Below are 27,284 nucleotides of genomic sequence, written 5' to 3'. Positions count from 1 at the left end.
GCCCTGTGTATGTTATTAAAGCAGTGGCACATATTATACTGTGCAATTTATGATATGGAAGATGTTCATTTTCTGTTTGAACACATAAAATCTGAATTACATTGTTATTGGCTCATCTTTCTACAAGGAGTTAGCACAACAACAATTAGAAAATCCCATCAGGGTTCTTCGTACGTCGCTAACTCAGTTAGCTGGATTTGATTGTTGACAATTTGGCATGATCTTGGATCGTTTGGTTCTTCGAAAGTCATCCTGGACTTCCTTTCATAGCAACATGTGCGCAAGCTTAAGTCTGCTCGCTTAAGCAGAGGAGATGGGAAGTCTGTCGTAGCCATGTCTTGTATGTTTATACGACAGCAACCTGTTGCGGAAGGTGTGAGAATAATTTGCAGAGCTTTTCGAATTAATCGCATATTGTGAGACAGACAGGATCCTTTAGCGCAGCGCAACAGTGTAATTGTAGAGAGATTTTTCTTGGTGGCTGTTAGAAACAGACAAACATCATTTAACAGTGGTTTTTCAAGATGAAAAAGTGGTGTTAGAGACAAATAGAAAATATTTAAGTTATTTGTATGATGGTTTGCTTTCTATTTTTATCATTCAGTAAGAAGATTTGTTCAGGCCATTTTATTGTGAAGTTTAGTTTTACTTTGAAAGGCTTGCTTCCTGTCGAGCCGTATATTGTATTAGAAAAAACTATGGATGGATTATTTAGACCCGGAGCAATACAGTTTTTGGCCGTGTAAACTGTCTATGACTTGGAAAAGGAAAAACTTTTTTTTTTTTTGATAAAGAATTTTTTGTTAACATTCCCAGTTTGTATGCGTCCTTTACTTCCAGTGTCTAAGGAATGACACCGATATTGGATCTTTGGCCATAACAAGTGGCTTTTTAAAATAAAGTATAATGATTAAAGGCTACCATTTTGTAGAATATTCTTGTATTTCACTTTTACTTGACCCCATGTTCTAATAAGTCCCGTGGAGGCTCTGACAAAAGAACAAAGTAAATATGAAATTATTAAAATGCATAAATACATACTGTAGGACAGCACTTACGCATTTTACTTGTCTGCTACTTTTTGACAGCCCTCTCTCCTGGCTTTAGCAGACTTTGAGGTGTTCCCTGTCGTTTTAATTAATGACTCAAATTCGATATAACTTTACATTAAAAGCTTGTGTCCTGCTTGGGAGAAAAACTGTGCGCGTTCTTCGGCCATGCTGAACAGCCAATAGCAGCATTGCTGATCATAGTTTCTATTATCGACACGATTCTCCTTTTAAAGAGACGCATGAACGCACAGTTATCTCAGATAACTGAATCCAGCGATACTAATCATAAACAACAGGTGTGTTCGAAGAACCCAATTAGCAAGATCATGGTTAGCCGGATGAAATCATCTTGGATGTCTCATTTGATCTCGGATGTTTTAAGCAACGTACAAAGAACGGGCCCCAGATGTTCAACCTGCAAATACAAAACACTCAATTTGAGCGTGAGAGTTCAGGTAAAAGTCAAAGGTGATGTAGTGGCAAATGACGTGGTCCCATGGATGCTGCTCTGATCCCTTTGATCACGCAAATATAGTTTACCAACGTGAAACAATCCATATAAAATAGTATAATTTATGCTTTACCTATAGAACGCAAATAAACAAAATCAACACATCAACATTTGGCAGCGTCGCTGCCAAGACAAATACTGCGGTAAAGGTCAACAGTACAATATTGACATTTTTTTTTCTACTTCAAATCTAAACTCAAAACTCATCTGTTCAAGAATGGCTACTCTATACCTGCCTGTTCATTGTAGCTTTTTAATGTGTGTTGTTTCTGGATCATCATCTATTGTTGATATACTGCTGGATTTGTACGGTGTCCCTGAGCGCTTTGAACAGCGCTTTCAAATAAGATGCGTTATTACCTCAACAATAAATGCTTTCCTCTCCGATTCACTCTCAATGGTCTTGATGGCCACATCGTTGCCTTTCCACTTAGCTTTGCACACAACCCCAAAGGCTCCTCTTCCCACCACCTACACAGATAATTCACAAAGTTATTACCATTCAGGACCAAGGTAATTACCACATCAAGTAAATCCAATGCTCTCTGGACGCCACCCACCTCTTCCACTTCAATGTCCTCATAGTTGATTTCTTCAAACGGATATCCAGGTGGTGTTTCCAGCATATCAGAGGATGGCAACGTTTGAGACATTACTAGCTACAATAAGCTAGTCACTTACTATAAAAAAAGAGAAATTTGTTAGACAGAGACAATGTTGATTACAACTTGTCTTAGCATGCCTATAAAACTCATCAGAAGGCTGTAGTCGACTTCAACTGCACATGAATAAAGATTCGTATAATATTATTAGCTAAGCGACTGTCTGACTGACTCAATAATCTGGTGAACCATGTTTCCAAGATTCTGTTGCAAGCTGTCAAAACGCATCAAATAACAGCTTTCTCCTAGCTGGCTACACAGCAGGGCTAACAGTAACAGCCCTTTTAAAAACTCTCACCTCAGGCTCAGAACGCACAGCTTTGGGTTTCTCGTCGGCAACTCGACGAAAACTTACATCAAAGCAGAGCGGAATGAACAGCGAAGTGTATTTGACACACTACAGTTCCAGGTAAAAACAGACTATTCTGCCAAGGCCTACAGCTCAAGCCATCTTACGTTAGCCTCCTAGCCTGGTAGCCGCTGTTAGCTACGGGGACTTGAACAATCCAACCCTTCGTCGTAGATGTGTCAGCAGTACCGGGTCGTACACATGCGGATGTTCTCCACTACTCCTGTTCTTGAAGCCGAGGAATAGCATCCATCTTTAGAAAACGCTTCTCCATGTCCACTGGACAGTCAGACATAACTTCTTCTAAACTTGTCAAACCGCCTAGCTCGCTGTTATTCTTAGCTGAAGAAGCTTAGCAGTACCAACCGGAAGTGTGCACACTGAACTTCTGTCCCCCGGACGCTTCTTCTTCTTGTTATTTCCGGCAGACCAAACGCCACCCGGCGCACTGTTGCCTGTCACTGGATGACACATCACATCAGATTCTTAAATTAAGCCTTGTACCGCAAATAAAGTTCACGAGGGCTTTGTACACTTTTTGCTGGTGCCTTGTTATGATGACTTGTTCCGTTCTATTGTTTCACCGGGTAACCTGCCCTCCACTCACACTTTTGAATATTGTAATAATGTCTTCCCCTCTTCTCAGTATCCCTCTGCCACTGACTGAGGACTACCTTCTTGATAAAACGTAGTACTTCAGAAATTCCCCATGTGACCTGGACCTCTTCACTGTCCCGTTTCAATGCTTCTTTACCAATCAAGTCAACACATTAATTTCCAACCACCCCTATGTGGGCCAGAACCCATACAGGTACCCACAGTACCTCCTCTCCTCTCCACCCAGTAAAGGGTAACATAAATCTCATATATTATATCAGGTCGTCAGGGACCAGGCTGACTGTAAGGACAACAGAGCAGCGGCTGAATCAGAACAGATGACCACATTCCCTGGCTTTACCTCACACACCCACTTTAAAGCCCAGATGTAAAAACACCTGTTCCATCTGTTAACCATCTGCCCTGACTTAAAGACAACACTGGGATAAAAACAACACATGCTGACCTACTGGGTTAACAGATCCATCAGTAAAAATCTGTAAATGAAGCCCAGTTGGAATGTAATTTGTCCCTCACCACATCCTCAGTCTGTCCTCTGCCATTATTTTTAAGCATTTCCTTTACTGACCAATCCACTTCCACACTTGGGAGTAACCATAATGGAACTGAAAGTCTGAAAGCCAGAAAGTCACTGGAGCTATATCTTACAGGCGAGTTCTAGAACCTTAGTTCTCATCTCTAAGATAAAAGTTCTTCCTCCTCTCACCCCTGATTCCCAACTCTTCTCTAACAGCCTCCTCCCAGGGTGCCCCTCCCTTTGGCCTTCTTTTTATGCCACTGTTTCCAATTTGTTCAGTAGGGCATTTCTCAAATGAGTCCAATTAGAAATCAACTCCAGTTCCCCATACGGTCGGACAAGCAAATTACAAACTTAGAAATGCCAATGTTTGCAGCACCAATCATTTTGGAAGATATGGATGTCCCAGGAGCTTTATTTTTAGTGGAAAGATACGATTTTCTTTTGCTAGAAGTTTTGTTGGGCTGTATGGTAGCTAGCACGTTCCAGCATTATGTGAGTGAGAGAATAATTTTTACTATTTTCCACATATTTTATGTTATTTACTATGTTCATTGCATTTATCACATATATACTCTTTACTACTAAGAAGTTTTAAGGTTTTAGTTATTCAGAAATTAAAGTGTATTTCTTGTGACTGATCTCTCTCTCTCATTACAGTGTTTGTGTTTATTGTTTTAATCATATATTTACTGGAATATATAGACCTGTGTTTACCATTTTATTTTACTATGTATGTGTATTGATTTACTCTCTCTCTCTTATCGTTGCAGAAGGCCTGCAGAAAGCAGAGAAATATGTTGTGACGATAATAAGTGTTTTTCTAAATTTGTCTTAATCTGTTATGAACTGTATTCAGCCATCTGGAGTGCTTACGCATAACTGTACTGTGAGGACTGCTTGGTTTTATCTCGAAGGTCACAGAGTGTTTTGCATATCCCTACCCCTTAGCTTGACAGTGTAACAAGGGATTCCTTTGAATAATAAAAAGAGAGGAAGCGACAGAGTATGGTTTAGAGCGAGTAGGAGATCTGTATTAAGCATCTCCGTTCATTCTCCTTGCAAGATGAAAACTAACATTCCTGTTGTCTCTCCTCGTGTTTGTTTAATGAATGTTTTAGGTGTTTAAACCTGACAGTGACCTAGGCCTTGCCAAGCCAGCGTTCTCCCGAACAAAATTATAAAGCTAAACATTCCACCTAACCTTAATCAGCTCCGTGGAGTCACCGCGCTTCTTCTCCAGTTTGTGTATCTATGGTCTGCTCCGCCTCTCTGCCTGCTCGGACGCATTTTTCTCTGCTCCCTGCTTGCTTGCATTTTCCTGCCTTTTACTTTTTATCTCCTTTTTATCTCTTTGCCAAAACCACGGAAAGTTGGATTTAGTTATTTTTTATTTATTTTCTTTTTATTTATTTTTGATTTTGATTTTGCAAAGATGCCTACCTTCACCACAGTGGACCTTGAAACGCTTCTACAGAAGATCGCTGTTATAGAACAGAAGATATGCCGACTCGAACTGAATTATGATGTAAACGGCGCGTATGGAAATGAAACAACCCTGCCTGCGACTCCAAACGGGGACCACCATCTCTGAACAAACAGATCCCTAAGGAAAACGAGAATCACTGGACCACTCTGGGTGCAAGACCAAAGGTCTTGCACCCAGACCAACGAACCCCACGCCTAGACAAAGAAAACTGGCCGAGACTACAGAGAGATGTCCCAGGACAAGTGAAACAACAGCGGGCTGTTCCCACAACAAATGATAGGAGTAAACCTGCTGGATATGCTGGAATTTCTTTACGAAACAGATTCGCTCCGCTCCAAAATGTGACCCAGGAGAATCATGACAACACTCAGAGGTACATCAACGACTTTCGCTCTAATACATCAGATAAAGGACATGCCACGGGGCCAAGGACCCTGATTTTATGCAGTGGGTCTGTATGTGGGATTAAACATTTCTGTAACAAGAAAAACACAGAGGTGTTAATTTATAACGACTCGAACTATGGCCCGGTGTCTGATTTATTAGACATCCTTCAGACAGACCTTCCAAGGATCTTGAAAGAACGCCCGACCTTGGAAAAACTCATAATACAAGCTGAAGCCCTGGGTGACGTCTCCCGGATAAGAAAATCAGAAGTATCGAAAGAGGATTACATTTGTCTGTTGAACTTAGTTCATGGCAAAAATGTCAAGGTGCTTCTCAGCGGCCCTCTCTCGCCCGTGACCTGTGGAGACGAGATTTTTTCCAGAATTCTGATGCTAAACAAATGGCTGGAAAAAACATGCAAACAAACAACTGTAACCTTCATAGACAACTTTAACATCTTTTGGGAAAGAAGACATGTGTTCAACAGAGATGGTTTCTCTCTAAATAGGTCAGGTGCAAAACGACTGATTTCAAACATCTTCTATTCTGTGAACCATGCACCATCAGCTTTGTTCCAAAACAAAGTACATCTAGTGCCTAAACAAAAGATAAGCCCAGTGCAGCCCGAACAAGCCGAGATAAAGACGGTGTTGAGAATTAAAAATATATCTTAGTTGGGGTTACTGAGGAAAACAGAGTTGGGTCTGCCCTTCCTGCTCCAGCGTAAGATAAACATGGAGTTGTATTGTCCTGAGGGGGTGGTCAGAAGGAGAGGGGGTCAGTCATCCTCCCTCTGAGCCACGCAGGAGGAGTTTAAAGTTGATAAAAGGAATGTCTTGGTAAAACTTACTTCAGACAGACAGATTTATCCACCGCGGTGAGAACAACATCTTGTAAATGGTATGTACTCTGTCTCCATATTTAATTTCAATGAATTAAATATGTATTTAAACCGTTCTACCTCTGATCAATGATTCCTTATTTTATTGTCAAATCTTAAACCGGGGTAAAAATGGGCCTTTAGTAGCGAAGCAGGATTAGGCCAATAATACATAAATCACAACGGCCAGAAAGATAACACAGAATGAGGCGTTGTCAGAGCTACAGGACGATTCATCCCAGATCTCAGCAGGACAAAGAGAGGACCAAGAACCGCCATCGTCACGAACACCGATCCAGACTACACCCTCGCCTCGCCTTCCTCTCCACAAAGCCCAGAGTTTCCTTTCCTGGATTTCTCTCATAACATGAACAAAGTCCTTAAGATTGGTCTACAGTTGACATCCTCTCCACATATTAATTCTGAATACCGCAGTTCTGTGACTAAATCAGCATCTTCCAAAGGACGCATAGGTCCAGATCCTCCTCCTCCTCTACATATCACACAACATGCCTGTCCTGAAGACCTTCGGATAACTTCCTTGTGATATTCAGCGGGCCCTGGCAGTATGTTTATCAGTCAAGACCGCTTCCAGCATAAGCCTGGGCCTCCTGACGGAGAACATGGAATATATGTTATGATACATGGCAGAAATAAGAAAAGCAAAAGGAAAACAGACAGGAATAATCAGTCGTACTTTAAAGTCATAAACTGTCAGATACAACCTGCCACAGAGACATCATCAACCACCAAATCATATAAACTGGGTTTACTAAATATTAGATCTCTGTCAGGAAAATCCCTTTTAATTAATGACTTCATTATTGACAATAATCTTGATGTTATGTTTTTAACAGAAACATGGTTACATGAATTTAATGAAGCAGCCATTCTGCTGGAGTCGACACCTCCAAACTACAATTTTCTTTGTGAAAGCAGACAGCAAAGGAAAGATGGAGGAGTAGCAACATTGTTTAATGATTCACTAAAGTGTAAAAAGGTGTTTTTGGGAAAATTTGACTCTTTTGAACATTTGGCTCTCCAGGCAAAGGGCCCGATACGAACTATGTTTCTGAATGTTTCCTCCTAAGTCCACATCAAACTTTTTTAATGATTTTAGTGACCTGCTGTCTGTGATATGTGTTGATTATGACTTTTTAATTATTGTGGGAGACTTCAACTTTCACGTTGACAACCCTAAAGACAGAAGTGCAAAAGAACTGTGTGACACACTTAGAAACTTTGGTTTAACCCAACATGTTAAACAGCCAACACACAAACAGGGACATATTTTAGACTTGATCATCACTAAAGTTCTAAACATTTCACAGGTCAATGTAACTGATGTTGCCTTATCCGATCACTTCTCCGTTACCTTTGAATGTATCATTTCCAGTGACTAATTTAGCCAAAGGGACATCGTAAGAAAACGCACCTTTAAGGACAATTCCACAGAACATTTTATTCAAGCTTACTCTGCTACTTCAACCTTGGGCTGCAACTCAGTAGATGAGCTAGTAGATAACTTTCATTCTAAAGTCTCAGACATCATTGACTGCATTGCTCCAGTTAAAGTGAAAGTTGTTTCCGGGAAGAAAAAATCTCCTTGGAGAAATGCTCCAGCAGCTAGAAGTGAAAAAAGGGAGTGCCGGAAAGCTGAACGCAGGTGGAGAAAGAATAGACTCCAGGTTCACTACGACATCTATAAAGAGAGACTTTACAGATATAACTTACAACTGAAAAATGCAAGAGAATCTTTCTTCTCAGATATCATCAAGAAAAACATTAATAATGCTTGTGTCTTATTTTCCACAGTCGACAGTTTAACAAATCCTCCTGTGTCCGTGGCTTCTGAACTCCACTCCACCAGGGCCTGCAATGAATTTGCTAACTTCTTTACTGAAAAAATCCTAAAAATTAGAGGATCAGTTTGTACATCCACACCAGCTCCTGAACCAAAGCCGTATTCAGCTGGAACTTATCCTGACAAAATGTCCCAATTCAGCCAAATAAACCACAAAAGCTTAGAGCAGATCATTCAGCAGCTAAGTTCCTCTTCATGCTGCCTTGATGTTCTATCCACAGTTTTCCTTAAGAAAGTTTTACCTGTCATAGCGTCTGAGTTGACTCAGATAATAAACACGTCCCTTCTGTCAGGTGTTTTCCCCAAGTCCCTAAAAAAAGCAATTATCAAACCACTGCTGAAAAAGAACAATTTAGACAAACTTCTACTCCAGAACCACAGGCCCATCTCAAACCTCCCCTTTATCAGTAAGATTATTGAAAAAGCTGTATTTCAACAATTAAACACCTTCTTAAAGGAGAAGTCCGGTCAAAATCAGAATTCAAACTGCTGAAAGTACTTTAAATATAAAACTACTACATACTGTGCAAAAAATTATAAGTTTTTTTAATTAATAATAATTCTCATTTAATCATGTTTATTTGGAGGAATCCATCTTGGTCAAGAATAGTACTGTCACCTCCCATTTTTTGACGTCACTCGGCGGACCCGCTGTTGAGCAAGTTTCAACGCTCTGTTTGTCACGCGCACTATTTTCCAAGATGGCGACGGCTGGTGCTCTACGAAGCAGAGAGTGATGAAGTACTTAGTGACAGTGATGAGAGTTCTGTGGAGTCATCATCATCTGATAGCGATATGGATGTTTTAGAAGAGTTTCTTGACAGAAACCGGACTTTTGACGGAATCCAGCGCACCTTTTTCCATTGCAAACTCAGTCGGGTCCTACAGAATATATCTATACACGCCTGTGTGTGTGTGTGTGTGTGTGTGTGTGTGTGCGCGCTCCGCGCAGCACGGCTTTGAGCCGTGGAGCGCGCACACAAACACACACACACACACACACACACACACACAGCGGAGGAGAGATCGCTGAAGTGACTTAAGTTAGCTGATTATTATAGTATAAGTATTAAAATATAAGAGCATTCCAGCACATGCTGGGCGGAGCACAGCTTTGCACGGCGCTGCAGCTGAGCGCGCGCACACACAGACACAAACACACACACACACACACACACACACACACACACACAGCGGAGGAGAGATCGCTGAAGTGACTGTGTTGAAATAAGCAATGTTTTTTTCCACTTTTACCAGTTGTGTTGGAACATCCGATGGCCATGTACGTGGGCATTGTTCCTTTAGCAATTGCTCGTGGGAATGTCAGCGGTGAAGTCCTCTGGAAATCCGAAAAAATTATTGATGATCGCAGCTGTGTAGAACGGCTCCTATTGACTTTGCATGGAAAGCGGAGAGAAATGCTGTCGCCGCTTCCGCTTTTCCACGCCCCAGGATGTGATGTCAAACGCCCCTTACTGCCCAAATATGGGCAGTAATGTCAGCCCCCATACACAGTGATTCAGACGACAATTTATGTTTTTATTTTCTTATTGATTAAAGATAAGTTCATTAAATAACCACAAACGTATTAGTTTTAGTTATAGCTAATGATACCCTGATTTTTCCTTGTTGACCGGACTTCCCCTTTAACAACGACCAGCCGCTTTGACGTTTTCCAGTCTGGCTTCCGTGCTCACCACAGTACAGAGACCGCCCTTATCAAGGTTTTTAATGACATCCATATAAATACAGACTGTGGAAGAACCACCATGCTGGTTCTATTGGACCTCAGTGCAGCATTTGATACTGTTGATCACTCCATTCTTTTAGACCGTCTGGAAAACTGGGTCAGTCTCTCTGGTACAGCTCTCAACTGGTTTAAATCCTACTTAAAGGACAGGGAATTTTTTGTATCAGTAGGTAACTTTACATCAGAGATGACAAAAATCACATGTGGGGTTCCCCAAGGGTCCATCCTGGGTCCCCTCCTTTTCAATATCTACATGCTCCCTCTTGCTCAGGTAATAAAAAATAACAACATCAGCTACCATAACTATGCAGACGACACACAGCTTTACATCACCATGTCACCAGGTGACTATGAACCAGTTCAGGCACTGAATAAATGCCTAGAAGAAATCAATACGTGGATGTGCCAAAATTTTCTTCAGTTGAATAAAAACAAAACAGAAGTAATAACATTTGGACCAATAGAGGAGAGATCAAAAGTTAGCACACAGCTCCAGCTGCTTCAGCTAAAAACCACTAATCAGGCCCGAAATCTGGGAGTAGTGATGGACTCAGACCTGAACCTCCAAAAGCACCTAAAGACAGTTACAAGGTCGGCTTTCTATCACCTGAAGAACATTTCTAGGATTAAAGGACTGATGTCTCAGCAGGATCTGGAAAAACTAATCCATGCGTTTATTTTTAGTCGAATAGATTACTGCAATGGTGTTTTCACAGGTCTGCCTAAAAAGTTGGTCAGACAGCTGCAGCTGATCCAGAACGCTGCTGCCTGCGTCCTCACCAAGACTAAGAAAGTAGAGCACATAACCCCAGTTCTAAAGTCCTTACACTGGCTCCCTGTATCTCAGAGAATAGACTTTAAAATACTCCTGTTAGTCTATAAATCCCTAAATGGCTTAGCACCTAAATACATCACAGACTTGTTATCGGTGTATCAACCATCCAGACCACTAAGGTCTTCTGGCTCCAGCCTACTCTGCATACCTAGAACCAGATCTAAACAAGGAGAAGCAGCATTTAGTTCCTATGCTCCACTTATCTGGAACAAACTTCCAGAAAATTGTAAAGGTGCGGAAAGCCTGAGTTCCTCTAAATCAAGATTAAAAACACATTTGTTTAGGATTGCCTTCAACTGTTCTAGTTAACTGAATCACCACTTCTTTGTTCTAATTTCTATCTACATTTTATTCCTACTTGCTTTTATTCTGTTTTAATTTGCTATATTTTAATCATGTAAAGCATTTTGCATTGTCCCTGTACTGAATTGTGCTATACAAATAAATTTGCCTTGCCTTGCCTTGCCTATGACACCTGTTGTGCCGAATGAGTTATCCCTGCCAGAATCGGTGTCCCCTGTGTTGGGAGCGCGCATGCAGCAGGGATAACAAATTCAGTCCGCTCTGTCTCGTTTCCAACCATCTACACGTGAAAATAGAGATGTTTTATTTTTGTTACCGGGGAAAAATAAGAGGATTCTTACATTATCGTTCAGTTAGTGGGTTAAAACAGAAGATTTAACATATCGGAATGGGGTTGTTTAAACAGATCTAGGATGTTTGGCTAATGGATAATCACGTCTGTTTAGATTCCATTGATCCCTCAATAACTCGTTCTCAGAAAATAAATGGCTTTGTGGTCATTTGCAGATGTGTCATGAAAATAATGTTTGCTTTGTGTTTTTAGATTGTTGCGTGTCTGTCTGCTGAAACCAAAAATCCCCTTTCCTGAGTCCATCACAGCTGTCTGCTTGTTCCTGTATTTTTGGTTGCTAGATAGACCCACACGAATGGATCATCCCTTGTGATCAAATAAACACTGAACAAAGTTACAGCTGAACTGTGAACCCCTCCCGCTTGCATGCTGTTATCCAACGATGGCATTTCTTAGCATTCTTTCAGGGTTTAGGAAAGGAAAAAAACTCCTTTCATATAGTCACTATGGCCATATCGAGATTCACTCCGGCAGACACCGAAGCAGCAGTGTTTCGTTATTTCCATTATATTTGCTGATGCAATATTTGGGACAGAGCTGTCTGCTTCACCACTCTACACAGCTTGTTTGGCCACAAGATGGCCGCGACCAAGGCCCACCGCCTGTTCTAAATTTAGTAATTTGACGTCATTTGAGTAATGCCCCATTCGGCCAGTGAATATAGCCGGGGAGGTTCAATAATAAACATGAAGACGAAGTTCTCCGTTTATCATCCACCCACACGAGGAGAGCTGTGCAACTCCAATCCTCAACAGGATATTATGGGCCCAGGTGAGATTGAAATATGCGAAGATTAAGTTACACGGAAGAAGTTTAATGCGAAGAAGTGACGTGACAATGTTATGCGTGGGAAATTAGCGCACCGAACCCAGTAAGGTAGCTTAATAGTAAAAGAAGTATAGAAAGCTAATGCCTCCGAAGAAATGGTATCAGAGGACCAAATGTATCAGTATCCCTGCTCTTATTTGATGGATGTGAGGAGCACGCTTGCCGTCTGGGGGGGACAAACGGGTCAGTTGTCCCCCCCTGACGGCATATATATATATATATATATATATATATATATATATATATATATATATATATATATGTATATATATATATATATATATATATATATATATATATTAGTGATGTTACGTTATGTGCCGAGGCTTCGAGGCGTGTGTCGAGTAATGGAGGGGGCGTTTCCGTGAAGCGCGTATCGAGGCTTGCTTCATTTAGGGGAGGAGCCGAAAACGATGACGTCCGAAGCCTCGCTGGCCGGCTGTACCACGTGACTGCTTCGGGAAGTGGTTCAGATGTTGGCGCGGCTTCGACAGCTTTTAGAAAGCCCACAGGCTTCATTCAAAATGTGGGTTGTTGTAGGCGAGTTGCGGTCAGTTGAGAGAGTGGATAGAGTTTTGATAGTTTGGATAGCAGAGTTTGGATAGTGGTTATTTAGTTTGAGACAGTTAGTTTGGTGTTTGGAGAGTTTAGAAGAGAGATAGATAGATAGGAGATCAGTGCTCTCAACTATCACGCATTGACCGTCACTGACTTCACACGGTCACACGCAAACATGGCATTTTTCACGCATAAAAATCCCAACGCCCATCTGGGCAGCGGACGATAAAAACTCCGCCTTCTGCTGAGATGTTTCAGCTTCTTTCACAGCTTGTGGCCATCATTCCTGCTGCAGTTCATGTTAACAGAGCAGCAGGAAGAGCGATCAGAGTTATGAATAATTTTAGTCTTAACAGTGGTGAAAGTAAGCCGGTAAGGTCCTGTACTACGTACGCAGTAGGGGAGGGGGGGCAGAGAGCTGCTGCCAGATATTGCCTTCATTCAGAACCAGTGATGGCTGCACTCTGGATAATAAAACAGTTCTGCTCACCAGATGCAGTTTAAAACGCTACGTCTGGTTATAAGTTGTTTTTATTAATTCTGCATTTTTTAACTACATGCACCGTATTTCTGTGCCTCAGCGCTTCGATGCGCTTCTGCCGTGCGCTTTTTTCAGGTGCGCAAAATAACGTTACTTGTAATTTGGGTGCGCGCTTTCATTTTAAAGAACTTGTAACATCAGGAGGCTGATCTCAGACCGGTCAGCTCCTATGATCACTGTATAGGAGCCCTTTACAGTTTTTATTTATGCATTTCCACCCTGTTTATCCCTCGCACGCAGCGCACCATCGATTAAATCCTCCCACCTCACCGCCCAGAGCGCACTGAGGAGAGCAATAGAGATTTGTCTGGTCGACTGAGATGAGAAACCTGTTGCTGTGAAAGGTGATATAGGTTATAAACTGTTACTGTCTAGAATTGCATTGAGCTGAAAAGAGAGGAGACATCAGCAGCTGGATCGTGCGTAAAGACGCAGCGGGAACCTCTGTGTGCTTCAGTGTTGCTGCTGAAATGGAAACTGTGGGACCGTATAGTAGCCTACTGGGCTAATCATTGGTCACAGTACCCCAATCTGTACATACTTGCACTTATTTATTTATGCACCCCGGCATCATCTGTGCCATGTGAGCGGGTCTTTTCAAAGGTTGGAGAAGTAGTATCAAAAAAGAGAAATCATTTGAAACCAAAAACTGTGGAGAAATTGTTGTTTCTTAATAAAAATGCATGAAATCATCCAAGTTACACAAGCATTAGCCTATTCACTACCCCCTGCCTAGTTCCACAAGCACTTTCATTGTCCTCTGCCTGATTAAGCCCATGCCATTTTTCTAGAGTCACAGAAAAACATTATTACACAACATGCCATATCATGTCACTACTATTTTGGGAATAATTACACACAGAGAATTCAAACAATATTTTATTGTAAATTTATGTAGACAAATGATTTCGTCCTACACCTTCTGTGAAGTCATTCCCAAGAGCCATAATAGACAAAAATGATATGCATCACACGTGTTAAGATACAGCTGGCTGTGATTATACAACTTGCCAGTAGGTGGTGCTGTGTGCACATGAACCGTCAAGAAATGAACCTTTTCTCGAACCAGTTGGCTGAGTGGTTCAATGCCTCATGAGGCTTCATCTCGCCATCACTAATATATATATATATTAGTGATGGCGAGACGCGCGAACAGAATAACTTCCGGTAGGCGATATTTCGTTTTTCTTACTTTTTTATTCTTTTGTACTTTTTTCGAGGCGGGGGTTACTTTATACATCTTTGTATTTGCGTAAATATTGCATATTTTACAAATAAATACAGAAATATATAAATATATATATATATATATATATATATATTTATATATATATATATATATTATATATATATATATATAAATATATTATAAATATATATATATATATATATATATATATTATATATATATATATATAAATATATTATAAATATATATAAATATAAATATATATATATATATATATATATATATATATATATATATATTTCTGTATTTATTTGTAAAATATGCAATATTTACGCAAATACAAAGATGTATAAAGTAACCCCCGCCTCGAAAAAAGTACAAAAGAATAAAAAAGTAAGAAAAACGAAATATCGCCTACCGGAAGTTATTCTGTTCGCGCGTGCGCAAATGAGCTGATGGTACGGATCATGCTACCGGTAGGGATCGGGTATTTCACTTAAAGTCAATAACAATATATATATAAAACGTACAAATAAACAAATATGCCAGGGGGTATGTCACAATAAACAACTACAGTCACATACATACATGTGTATGTATTCTACAAATAAACATATCTTCTAAAACATTAAGTTGTCCAGAATTTTTAGTTTGGAACAGATTGCTATGGTTTTTTGTGCCTTCTGATGAGAAGAGAGTTGAATAGAATGAAAATATTGCTTGATTTCTATTAAATAAACATTAAAGTTTGGCTTTTTTTTTTTAGAAATTTAAATTTATGCAAGTGAAATTTGGTCAAGATAATTAAAAGATTGATAAGGAAAAGTTTGGGAAACATTTTACTTTGGAGTTGAAAGCCAAATAAAACGTTTTCCAATAAAGCTAAAAGTTTTTTAAAATATTTGAATCCACATAGTCACAAAAGTGTTGCCAAAAAGTCTTAGAGTATGGACACAACCAGAACAAATGTGTAACAGATTCTGGGAGAAGATCACAAAAGATGCAGTTCACACAGGGGGCCCAAAACTGATGAGGCCGTTTCTTAATTCACGAGAACGCAAATTCATACTCGCGTTCTCGTCAAGTCTGTTCTCGGTAAGAACACAAGATCGGACTTGACGAGAACGCGAGCACGCAGCACGTATTGTGTATTGGAACAGAAGTATACTCGTGTACTCGTGATGTCATCACACCCACAGCTCTTGAGCATTTCTTTAACGTTCAAAACTATTTATACACTACACCATCATATCTTATTGAAAACATTTTTCTAATTAATTTCTAAAAAGTCTAAAAAATATCTAAAAAAATTACAGAATTGTGGGTATAAAACCAGCAATAGCGGGAATTTCTTTGTTGGGAGTTGTAATTGTAGTTGCAGAGGCGATTGAATCTTCTTTAAAAATCAGTTGTAGAAGCAAAATAAGCAATACGAGCAATATGGTTGTTGCTTCGGTCGTTGGTCAGCTTTACCAGCAGGCTGAAGAGGAGGCGGCGCAATTAAGGAGGCAAATCCGAGCAAGGTGAAGATTGATGCGGCAGAGGAGGCTCAGAAGGCAGACTTTGCTCACCCTTCTATTGCCAACTGGTAGGCATTTTAAGATTGACAGCCTATTTCCTACTTTTATCTTTAAAAAAACATTGAGGATGGTATTAAAAACGTAATCAGGTTGAAACTGTGACTATTTTTCTATAAATAATTAAAATGAAGAACCAATTTTAACATTAGTAACAGTATGACAGTAGGGTTAAGCTACTTTATTGCACCCACCTACTGACTGTCATAATGCAGCTTAGTGGCTGCATTTTTAGCAGTTTCTGCCTCCTCCTTCCCAGCGCAGCCTGATCAGGATCACCTGTCAGGCTGCAATCACCTGTGACTTGCTCCACCTGCTCACCCCTCTTTAAATACTCTGCTCAGTTTGTTCCTGGTCGTCTGCAATCTCCACTCACTCCACGCCTGTTTACTGCCTTGCTGCTGGAACATCTGTTACCCCAGTGCTTCATTACTTTTGTTTTCTCCAGACAGCCTGCTCCTGCAACTCATCAACTTCAGCCCGGTAACTGACTCTGGTTTTCACCTTCCACTACTGCCTCTTTGCAATAAACTCTCAAGATCAGCTCTGTGTTTGTGTGCTCTGTCTAGGTTCATGAAGACAAATCATGACACTGACCTTCACAGCATTGATCATTAAGAAAGGAAAAAAAACATATTTTTATGTCTGCCCACCTTTACAGTGATTAATCTATAGATTATGTGCAGTTAGTTCAGCCCATTTTTTTCAGTGAAATGGTAAAAATACCAGAGAAGGGAAGCCATTTGTTACATTTACTATACATTTTACCTTTTCTTTCTTGAGAACTAAAATAATCTGCATGTTAAGCAGGTATAGTTTTAAACAGTGAAAAGGTGACAATTGAAAAAAAACAATTATGGTAACATTTGGCATTTTTTATTTACAGGAAGAAACAGAAACAAAATATGTGAGGATAAACACCTCTGTGGCAATCCTCCAAATCTTTTTTTAATGAATGGGACCTGAAACCAGCCTTCAGGCTAAACAGGGCCACCATCGTCCTCCTCCTTCAGCTGCTGCCCATCCAGAAGGTCCATGGATGGCCACAGGAGATAGAGGTGCTGGTGACCCTCTACTGACTGGCCTGTGGTGCATCATATAGGGAAACAGCTTGCCAGTAAGATCTCTTACCTTTTTGTCCTTAAATAGACCCAGCAATGACACACAATTGATACATAGATTATATTAATTGGATAGAAGATTAAGACATATCAGCATATTACCTAAATTACAAGTTAATTTCATATTTGGTACAGGTCAAGTGGAGGCACGCTACAACATGCCCATGCCAGGGCGAGAAACATCATTGAGCGTGCCTTTGGTGGTCTGAAGACACGGTGGTGTTTCATCTTCTTAAGGGCGCTGGAGGTCCGCCTGACGTTTGCCCCAAAAGTAATCACCGCCTGCTGCATCCTCCACAGTATTTGTATAGAGGCAGGTGACCAGCTAGACGTGGAGGACGAGAAGGTTGACCCAGTGGAGGACGGCCATCCGGCAGCTGAAGACAGGGAGCTGCTCCAGCTGGCTGCATGATTAAGTGAACTTGACTACATCTGACCTAACGTAGATCAGTTGGAGTCATGTTCACATGCTGCTTCATTTCATTTTTTTCACCACCTGTGAAAATACATTAAATAATCAGTAAATTAATTTCTATTCCAACTAATTTTAATTGTAAGTTTAGACATTGTCTATTTGTATAAGATCTTTATAGGAGTTATTTCTTTGTCTTAAACCATGTTAATAACTGTTAATAATTTGTTTAATATATTAAACCTTCATTCTCTTTCTCCTCTCAATTATTTGTGTCCTGACTCAGAAGAAACTCACTTAGATAGGAAAAACATTTGTAGATTTTATTTATTTATTTTATATGATGCTGTCGTCCTTGGGAGACATTTACAATTTATTCCAGCAAGTATTGAGTTAATAAAGCAACACACGTCAGTCAGATAAACACAAAACAAATAAATCATAACCAGCGGTACTATGCACACCATTTGGCTGACAAGTGTACTAAAGACGGACTAACATCAGCCCTGGCTGCGGTTTCCCTCGGAGGTCTGCAGGTCACTCCGTTCCGCTCAACGTCGGACTTTTTTTTAAAATTACGTACTAACTCTGTAAACAGGCCACATAGGGAAGCTTAAAAGTATAATGTTCTGACCTCAAACAATCTGAAAACGTACTTTTGAAGAAGAGCAGCAGAAAAGGGGATTTTTAACTTACCGCTGCTAGCTCTGTTTGCACTATCTCAAATCAAGCTGAGGCCGCGGTGCATTATGGGCAAGCGGTCAGTCTGAAGAACGCACAAGTCTGCTCTGATGCATGCTCGATAAAGAGGGCGGGGCAAGAACACCATCCGGGGATTCGGCGCGTTCTCGGTTTGGCGTTCTCGGCAATTGGAACAGTGCTCGGTCTGAGGCTGATGACGTGTCACGAGCATACGAGACCGCTCAAGAACACATATTGAGAAACGGCCACTCTGACCAAATGGTCAGAGTGTCAGTCAGCGCGAGCTAACTGCAGCAGTAGCCTGTGTCATGGTACTTTGCTGCTCCCCCTCCCCTCTCATACATGGCTCAGCGACGCCGGCCAATCAGCACGCAGGCTCAGCCTGGCCCGCCCACTAACTCACAGACAACTGCGCTGCTGCTGCTCAGACTCGGAGAGAGAGAGTCTCTCCGAGTCTGAAGCGGAAAAACATGAAGAGACAAAGAAGCGCAGTTTGGCTTTGTTTTAATACCGTAAATGAAATCAAGCTGTATGTTTTGTAAAAAGCCGGTTAAATTCAGCCGAAACACAACAAATTTATCTAAGAACGTGAAAAACCATGAGCAAGAAAACATCGAGCGACAGAACCAGATGAGAGGAGACAAAACTTTTCTCATTGCCCTGACAGACCCAGACCCACAGACTGACGTCACTGACTGAGGCGTTTCAGTCCTCCAGAGAACATCCAGGTAGATGAGAGTGGTCATCTTCAGCAGCAGTTCATGTTAACTTTCAAAGTAGATATTATCTATCATATGTTACTGGAGCCCACACAGAAAATGTAATAGGGGGTTTTCAGTGACGTCACTGGCCAGCTTCCGGTCCGCCATCTTGGGTGGCATATTATCATATCATATCGCGAATGGATAAGTACGCCAGCACGCTAGAGCCACCAGATAAGGACGTATATCTGAAGAAATGTTCCGTGATCGACCATATGGACCCCTATGCCCTCCGCGGTGCCTTGTTTAGCACTTATCCAGATGATTGGCCAAATGTAGAGCACGGCGACATAGTGCATTACCTGGTGTTCAGTGAAAACCCTCTGCACAGTCTTGAGGAAATGAGAGCTTACAAGGATCTAGAGGCTCACAACCAGTTCACATCTGGTTGGGTACGAGATGTAGAAGTTATGTACATGAAGGAAATCGCCATCATACGTGGACGGGTGAGTTTTAATAAGATGGTAAAAATGTAAACAATCCGACGCAAATGCGTGACAGCTTCTGTGGTGGCTGACGGCCGGCGGTCGGAGGTGCACGAAGGCGCTTGGCTGCAGGGCCGATCGACGCCGCTCGCGGCTTTAATTATTTAAGCAGAACAATGACCAGTGCAAAATTAAGTTGTATTTACCGTTTTTACGCCGGTAGGCAAAAGCCTACCGGTGTAACCCGGAAGTAGCGCGGACGTCACTTTGCATATCAGACGTCTTCGGCTACCTTGTTTGTGGTGTGAGCGCCTATACTTCAGAACAGTTCCAAAGCTACAAGTCCTTGGAGTCTCATGTGCAGTTTACGAATGGATGGGTTCAGGAGCGGCAGATCATAAAGCCAGCAAACAGTGGGAACACAGTAATTCGCACAAAGGTAAGCTGTGCTCAGACGCGCACTGGCACCTGCTAACCGTTAGTGCTAACAACCACTCACGCATGTACATAGCTCTCAACTCTCACGCATTGACCGTGTGACACACGCATTTCACTGACTTCACACGCTCACACGCAACACATGGCATTTCACACGCAAACATGGAATTTCTCACGCATAAAAATCCCAAAGCCCATCTGGGCTGCGGACGACAAAACTCCGCCTTCTGCTGAGCTGTTTCGGCTTCTTTCACAGCTTGTGGCCATCAGTAATTCCTGCTGCAGTTCGAGTTAACAGAGCAGCAGGAAGAGTGATCAGAGTTATGAATAATTTGTCTTTAACAGTGGTGAAAGTAAGCCGGTAAGGTCCTGTACCGCGTACACAGGAGGGGAGGGGGCGGGGGGAGAGCTGCTGCGAGATGACCGGTTCATTCAGAACCAGCCATGGCTGCACGCAGGATCATAAAACAGTTCTGCTAACCAGATGCAGTTTAAAATGCCACTTGGTCAGTTTATAAGTTTCGTTTTTATTAATTCTGCATTTTTTAACTACATGCACCGTATTTCTGTGCCTCCGCGCTTGCTCCTCTCCCTCCCCTCCTTTCCCTCGGAGCAGGTGCTTTCTGGGCGTCAGTGCGCCCAGAGCGCACTGACGAGAGCAATAGAGATTTGTCTGGTCAGCGCGGCGACTGACTGAGAAACCTGTCGCTGTGAAAGGTGATGAGAATGTTATAAACTGTTACAGTCTAGAAGTGCATTGAGCTGAAAAGAGGGAGAGATCAGCAGCTGGATCGTGCGTAAAGACGCAGCGGGAACCTCTGTGTGCTTCAGTGTTGCTGCTGAGGGGATCATAAAGGCTTGATGAAACTCAGCCTGAATCACCAATCAGGTTATAGATTTACAATGATAAACAACCCATAGATGAATGTGTAACAGTATAATAATTCGGTCAATAATTAAAATCTACTTAATTTTATTCAGTATTATTTGAACAATTGTGTATTATTTATGTTTTAATCCATTAACTGAACAATAAAGTATTAATACGTCTCTTTCTCTTTTTAACACAAGTAATACATGTCTACTTCATTGTCTGGTGGGATAAAAATGAGATGGAGTTGACGCCACCGGCTCTTCCAGGGTCCGGTTAGCCCCGCCCCCAAACAAGCCCCGCCCCCAAATTAGCATAATCTCACTCCTAACTTTTGATAAAAGTTGAGAGGTCTGCGCATGTAATGTACTTTTAACTAGCTGCTATATGTTTCAAAGGTTTAGAACACACTCTCATTGACATCGGGATACTGTGGAAAGTTATGTTCGGTCGTCTTACAGCCGCGATCCAAGCGAGCCGACGACTCTTTGTTATCTGACACTTGGTCTCCGTGGTTGCGCCTCCAGGCAGGAAAGCGGTGGAAAGTTAACCCATTTTCTATGTTTTTCCCATGGCGATCATGTGTTGCGCTGTTACAGCCCACAACACAGCAACGGTTTACCATGGTTGAAATCAAGTTAAGGTGAAATTAATCAAATTAAAACACGGCTGAGAGAGGGAGTACAGTACACGGTAGTCATAGGCAGTAGTCTGAGTAGCGGCGGCGGAGGCAGTCAACAAGACGCCCAAGCCCTATTATTAATATATTCTTACATGTTTTAAATGCTTAACAGTTAATTACCTGTGACAAAGTGAGCACCGCAGACTCTGGCGTATTCCAGCTTAACACCGTCCAAATCGGACCTGGATATCCGTGTCAGCCATAGGTGACGGCGTTGTTCAGATAGCTGTTTTGTTTTTTCACATTGATTCACGATTACGGCTGGTAGGCGATAGAAAGAGCGTTGTTCTCCACCTCCACGGGCCGTGCAACCAACCATTAAACACGTTTTCCCCATTGTTCACTTTCAATACTGCCTAAGGCGTCATACAATGCAGGGTCAACGGTGCGAAACAACTGCCACCCAATATGGCGGAGGCGCTGAGTAGTCACGTGAGCGTGACGTCACCTGAAAACCCCCTATTAAGACCTTGAAAGAACCCAGTACATATATCCTATTAAAAAGTGTTATTTAAGATAAGATAACATTAGCTAAACCTTTATTTATCCCACTACGGGGAAATTTATAGGATTAAAGCAACAGGCAGGTGCACACAACACAGACAAAATTACATAAGGATTGAAAGATATAAGAGGTGGATTAGGAAAAAACACTGGACATAACATTATTATTATTATTATTATTATTATTATTATTATTATTATTATTATTATTATTATTATTATTATTATTATTATTATCCATCCATCCATTTTCCAAACCGCTTATTCCCTCATGGGGTCGCGGGGGTTGCTGGTGCCTATCTCCAGCGTTCACTGGGCGAGAGGCTATTATTATTATTATTATTATTATTTAGTTGTAGTTGTTAGAAAAATGTGAATGTAATCATTTTATTTCTATCAAGTTACAGGTATTTGATTTGTTTTAAGAGTTTGCTTTCAGGAAGGTTTTGTTGTATTTACCCCTAGGCAGGAAGAACAAATGGTACAGATAAGGAATGTCTCCCTTATCCGGCTGTGCATGAAGCTGATGAGAAATCCAATTGTTTCCTTCTTTGCTTTTAACCTCCTGACCCAATCCTCCTGACCCCCTCTTTGATGTGTGATAATAAAGAGAGAAGGACAGAGATGACCCGGCGCAGACGTTCCTAAACCTTAAGGGAGTGTAGTTCTCCGTTTGGGTATCCTCTGTCCTTTTCTATAGAAATGTTTAAAACTTGTGTTGTGTGGTTTTCATTCTAGGATAAAAGGGGTTATCTTTAATAACCCTATCAGCCTGGTGCCGTGACCCGGATCCCAACATGTCAGCTCGCTGACGAGAGGAGCGGACACGCTGAAACCCACCGGTGGTCTGAGTCAAGGACCTGTCTAAAGCCCTGGGAGGTAACTTCCTCGCTTGACCAGCGTCATAGGTTAACTCCTTTCGCCAACGAGGGATTGACGGGATCCGACCGGGAGAAAAACACACCACAGCAAGTAAGTTTTAAAGCGATCGGTTAAAGTCCGTCGTTCAGGGTTTCGGGTGATTAAAAGTTCCCCGAACAGTTGTGCAAGCGGTTTTAGTCCCTTGTAACGGGTGATTACAAAAAAAATCCCCGAAAAGTTAAATCGAGAGGTTTGAGTCCCTCGAAGCAATACGACCGGTTTTCAGTCCGTCGTAGAATTAAAGGTAGCTAAAAAACTCAGGTTAAAGTCCTGAACGGTACCTTAAAAGAAAGAAAAAAAAAGGATTAAGGTCCTGGAAGGTAGATAAACACAACGCAAAAGTAATTAGGATGGGTTCAGGACAAAGTAGAAAGGGAAATCCCGGAGGGGATGAAAAGTTTGTGTATCCGAGTAACTGCAGCGCCGCCGCGTCCGGCTGACAACCTTCCCCCAACACCTGTTGATCTCCCACAAAATTAGGCTCTAAATAAAAAAGAACTCGCCAGAACAATACTAAAGTAACGCAAACTATGGTAGCAACTGAAGAAGACAGACCACCACCGTATAATCTCATAAACCCCCCCAAGGATATTTCAGATCTGTATGCAGACCTGGATGGACTGAGTAAATCAGATCATTCGTTATCAACAGACCGGTCCAAAGGATTGTATCCTATGGTGCAGGTCGCAAATCCTAATGTAGGAACACAGCAGCCTTAAACAATCCTAGTTTTCTGTTCGTGGTCGTTAGAAGAAGCCAGAAAGGCTGTAGAAGGTGTAATTTCTCCACAGGAAGATCCAGAATTATGGATCCAAGACATGGAGGGAATTTAAAACTCATATGGTTTAAATGGACATGAGTTCGGACAATCCTTACAGTCGTCAGTGGGAAAACATTGGGAAAAAATAAGGGCGAATTATACAGGCAGAACCCCACAAGGCGGAATATTTGAACATGAAACGTAAATGGGGAACAGCAGCAGACGCCGCGGGAGCAGTTTTTGCAGGAGGGCGGATAATTGGAAATTTGGGATCCATAAAACAATAAAAATACTTATATTTGTTAATGGAAGGTTTCCAGCCGCATATATCTGCGTGGGTTGAAAAAAAACACTTAGTTACACTGATAACATCTAACGTAACCACAGTTATTGAATAGGCCTATGTGCGTCACGCCGAGAAACACTCTAAAAAGGGAGGTGGTGCGTCTGGAGGGGGGGGGACACATTTTCTGGGCAGATCCTTCATGTGACCCAGAAGAAATATTTGCTTTCCAAGCCACCGGACCGCCTTGACAACGTCGAGGAGGTTTCCGAGGAGGCAGGGGCGGTCCTAGCGACCGAGGGGGCTTTCAGCCCAAATCAGTAAAATCAGATGAGGGGAGCTGGAATTGTGGGCCACCCGACCATTTGGTCATTTGGGAATGTCCCAATCAGATACAAGCACCTCATCTGCGGGGACAGGGAAGAGGCCGCAGGGGCGGTTCTTCATATAAAATGTATTTAGGGACGAGAGTAAATGGGGATCCAGAGCCATTAAAAACAGTAGATGTGTATGGAGCATGGGAGCTTTTAAATGCATTAAAAGAAAAAAAACATACATGCTTACACTTAATGGACAGCCAGTTACTCTTTTATGCAATTTAGGAGCCTGTAAAACATGTATAAAAGATAATCTAGGGGTAAAGGCATCTAAAATGTCCATTTTTGTAAAATCAGCAAATGGTCAAACATCCCAAGAATGGATGTTAAAAGTAATAGAAATAAAAGACCCCAAACAGGGAGAAAGGTTGTATGCTCCTGTAGTAATGTCACCAACTTTCCCCATTAATCTGTTAGGACAGGACTTAATGGAAAAATTAGGCATTGCAGTTTTCCCAACGCAGGATGGAATGAAAGCTGTCCATGTGGAACATGTAATGTCGTTGCAACAAAATCCTTCTGTGTTTTATGCACTATGCTTACCGTCTCTGCTCCAAATAAAAGAGAAAAGTAAACTTATGCAAAATGCTAGAAGCACATTGTCAAACCAGAGGATGAAACTCGGTTAGCTGATCTACAAACCACTATGAATGTGTGCTTACCCCAGATGAAAAGTTTGAAAAACTGTTTCTGAAACAGGAAACTACAATTGTCGCTATACAAAATATGTACACAGATGGGAGTTAATTTGCAGCAGTTACTGGTATGCTTTCTACACAGATGAAAAAATTGTATGGCTTACCATGGGAACATTTTTTGTCATTGTTTAAGACTAGTAAAGAGCAGTGGAGAGACACAGGCCCGCGTTTAAAAGCTGGAGAAAGAGCGTCTGATTTTCAGATGTGTCCACACAAAACAGGCTGGCTTTATAGCCCTAGTACAGAACTATGGAAACAGCCTTACAAAGTTCTGTTCGATGCAGAACCCGTGTCCAAGATTTGGCATGAGACAAAATAGTCCAACATTCTTTGCTATCAGAATCCAATGAAAATTATTTAAAAGGTGTTCCAAATGCTTTGTGGTCTACAGGGCCAACTGATGTAGGATTATTGACAACTGTAGAACCAGTTAAAATAGTTCCTAAATTAAAGTACAGGCTCCGGATAAAACAGTACGGGCTACAATATGAAGAACAGGAGGGTATAATGGCAATTATAAACATTTCATTGGATGCAGGAATAATTAGACCATGTCTAGATTCCCAGTTTTGGTTTGATTTTACTTACAAGAAAGAAAAAAAATATATGTAGACACGCCTGCCACAGGGATTTGTAGACCGTTCTACAATTTTCATCCAGGCCATTTTAACATGCTTAAAGAGCTTTAATCTAAAGCATGGAAATAAAGTATTAATGTACATAGGAGGCTTTCTAATTGCATTTAAAACAGCTGCTACATCATTTTGGCTAAAATGGGAAACAAAGTTAGCAAAGATAAAATACAGTGGGTGCAGAAATGAGTCTGTTACAAGCCATGTTATCTCAGAAGAAGGTAAAAAGATACAGGAAGTGAAGAATTGCTATAGTAAGTGAGCCTAAAAAACAAATGATGTCTTTTTTAGAATTGTGTAATTATTGAAAAGCTTGGATTCGACATTATGTAGAGAAAACTTAGCTTTCTTAAATCTTATTCATGACATGCCGATGGCCATGTCAAACACAATCCAGTGGACCTCAGAAGCAGAGCAGCAATTCACAGAGCTAAAAGCAAAGCTTATCTCAGCAACTGTCTTAGCTCTAGTATTACGACTTCTGTGTTGTTTACAGCCCCGTGGTGATAAGCTCAAACCTTTAGCAGCAGCACTACCCCCATGTCTGCTAGCAGTTTGAGCAACTACCATGGCTGTAGGAAGTTCAGCTGGAGTGGTCTGGTTTCATTCAACCACTAGACCCCCATGTAGTAGATGTATTACAATTTGGTCTTTCTGATATTTACCTAGAGCAAAAAACAGAGCAAATAATTGATCTAGAAATGTTGTTAATTAGACAAACAGCTGCAACTGTAGAAAAACAAATGTGGGTAAAAAATGTAGCAATAATGAATCAGAAGGATTCTATAGTTTGTAACAAAGCAGTTCTCCCTAAAAGCTTAGTCCAAGCAGCAGCTATTTTGAGCCATGGGCAATTGCCATGTCTCAAAAAGGGAGGGATAACTATAATACAGCAACATATGGATTTATTTCATAGGATTTAATTCATACAAAAAAAATATTTTTGTGTAAAGCATGTACGATTTGTGTTAAAAATTACCCTCAGGTTAATTTTAGATCCGAACAGTGAAGGTTTCCAGAACTAAAGGAACCTTTTAAAGTGATGCATATGGATTTTATTGAACTGACAAAGTGGCCCTTACAAATACTGTCTGGTAATGATTGATGCATTTTCAAAATGGGTTGAAATAGTTCCAGCAAAGCACGCCGATGCACTGACACACAGATGCACTGACAGTAGCTAAAAGATATATGCAAAGGTTTGGCATCCCACAGAAAATTTACAGTGAAAATGGTCCACATTTTCTGAATCAGGTGAATCATCAAATTGGCAAGCAGGTTACAGATAACCTTAAAGAAACACACCGTGCCACAAAGTGCTGGACTTGTAGAAAGGACAAATGGGACAGTTAAATCCAGGCTTAAAAAGTGCATGGAAGAAACAAAGAGACCATGGCCAGAATGTCTGGACCTAGTAAAACTGTACATGAGAATA

The 27,284-nt window shown here is 41.2% G+C and overlaps 1 protein-coding gene across 5 annotated transcripts in view; it reads right to left on the bottom strand.

Annotated features, from left to right (window-relative positions):
- map3k7 (mitogen-activated protein kinase kinase kinase 7) overlaps window positions 1–2,959 on the bottom strand; it is a 69,595-nt gene extending 66,636 nt beyond the window's left edge. For 2 of the 5 annotated variants that reach the window (XM_036147130.1, XM_036147134.1), the window contains exons 1-3: window positions 2,682–2,934; window positions 2,124–2,243; window positions 1,924–2,034 (exon numbers count right to left, since the gene is read on the bottom strand). In XM_036147130.1, the coding sequence (XP_036003023.1) occupies window positions 1,924–2,034; window positions 2,124–2,216 (204 nt within the window). In that variant the 5' untranslated portion in view covers window positions 2,217–2,243; window positions 2,682–2,934. The other 3 variants (XM_036147133.1, XM_036147132.1, XM_036147131.1) reach the window with 3 other exon arrangements.
- Between the last annotated feature and the right edge of the window lie 24,325 nt (window positions 2,960–27,284).

This window comes from Fundulus heteroclitus, chromosome 15 (genome assembly GCF_011125445.2).
Source record: "Fundulus heteroclitus isolate FHET01 chromosome 15, MU-UCD_Fhet_4.1, whole genome shotgun sequence".
Classification (NCBI taxonomy): domain Eukaryota; kingdom Metazoa; phylum Chordata; class Actinopteri; order Cyprinodontiformes; family Fundulidae; genus Fundulus; species Fundulus heteroclitus.
This window is presented reverse-complemented; position numbering and strand designations above follow the sequence as displayed.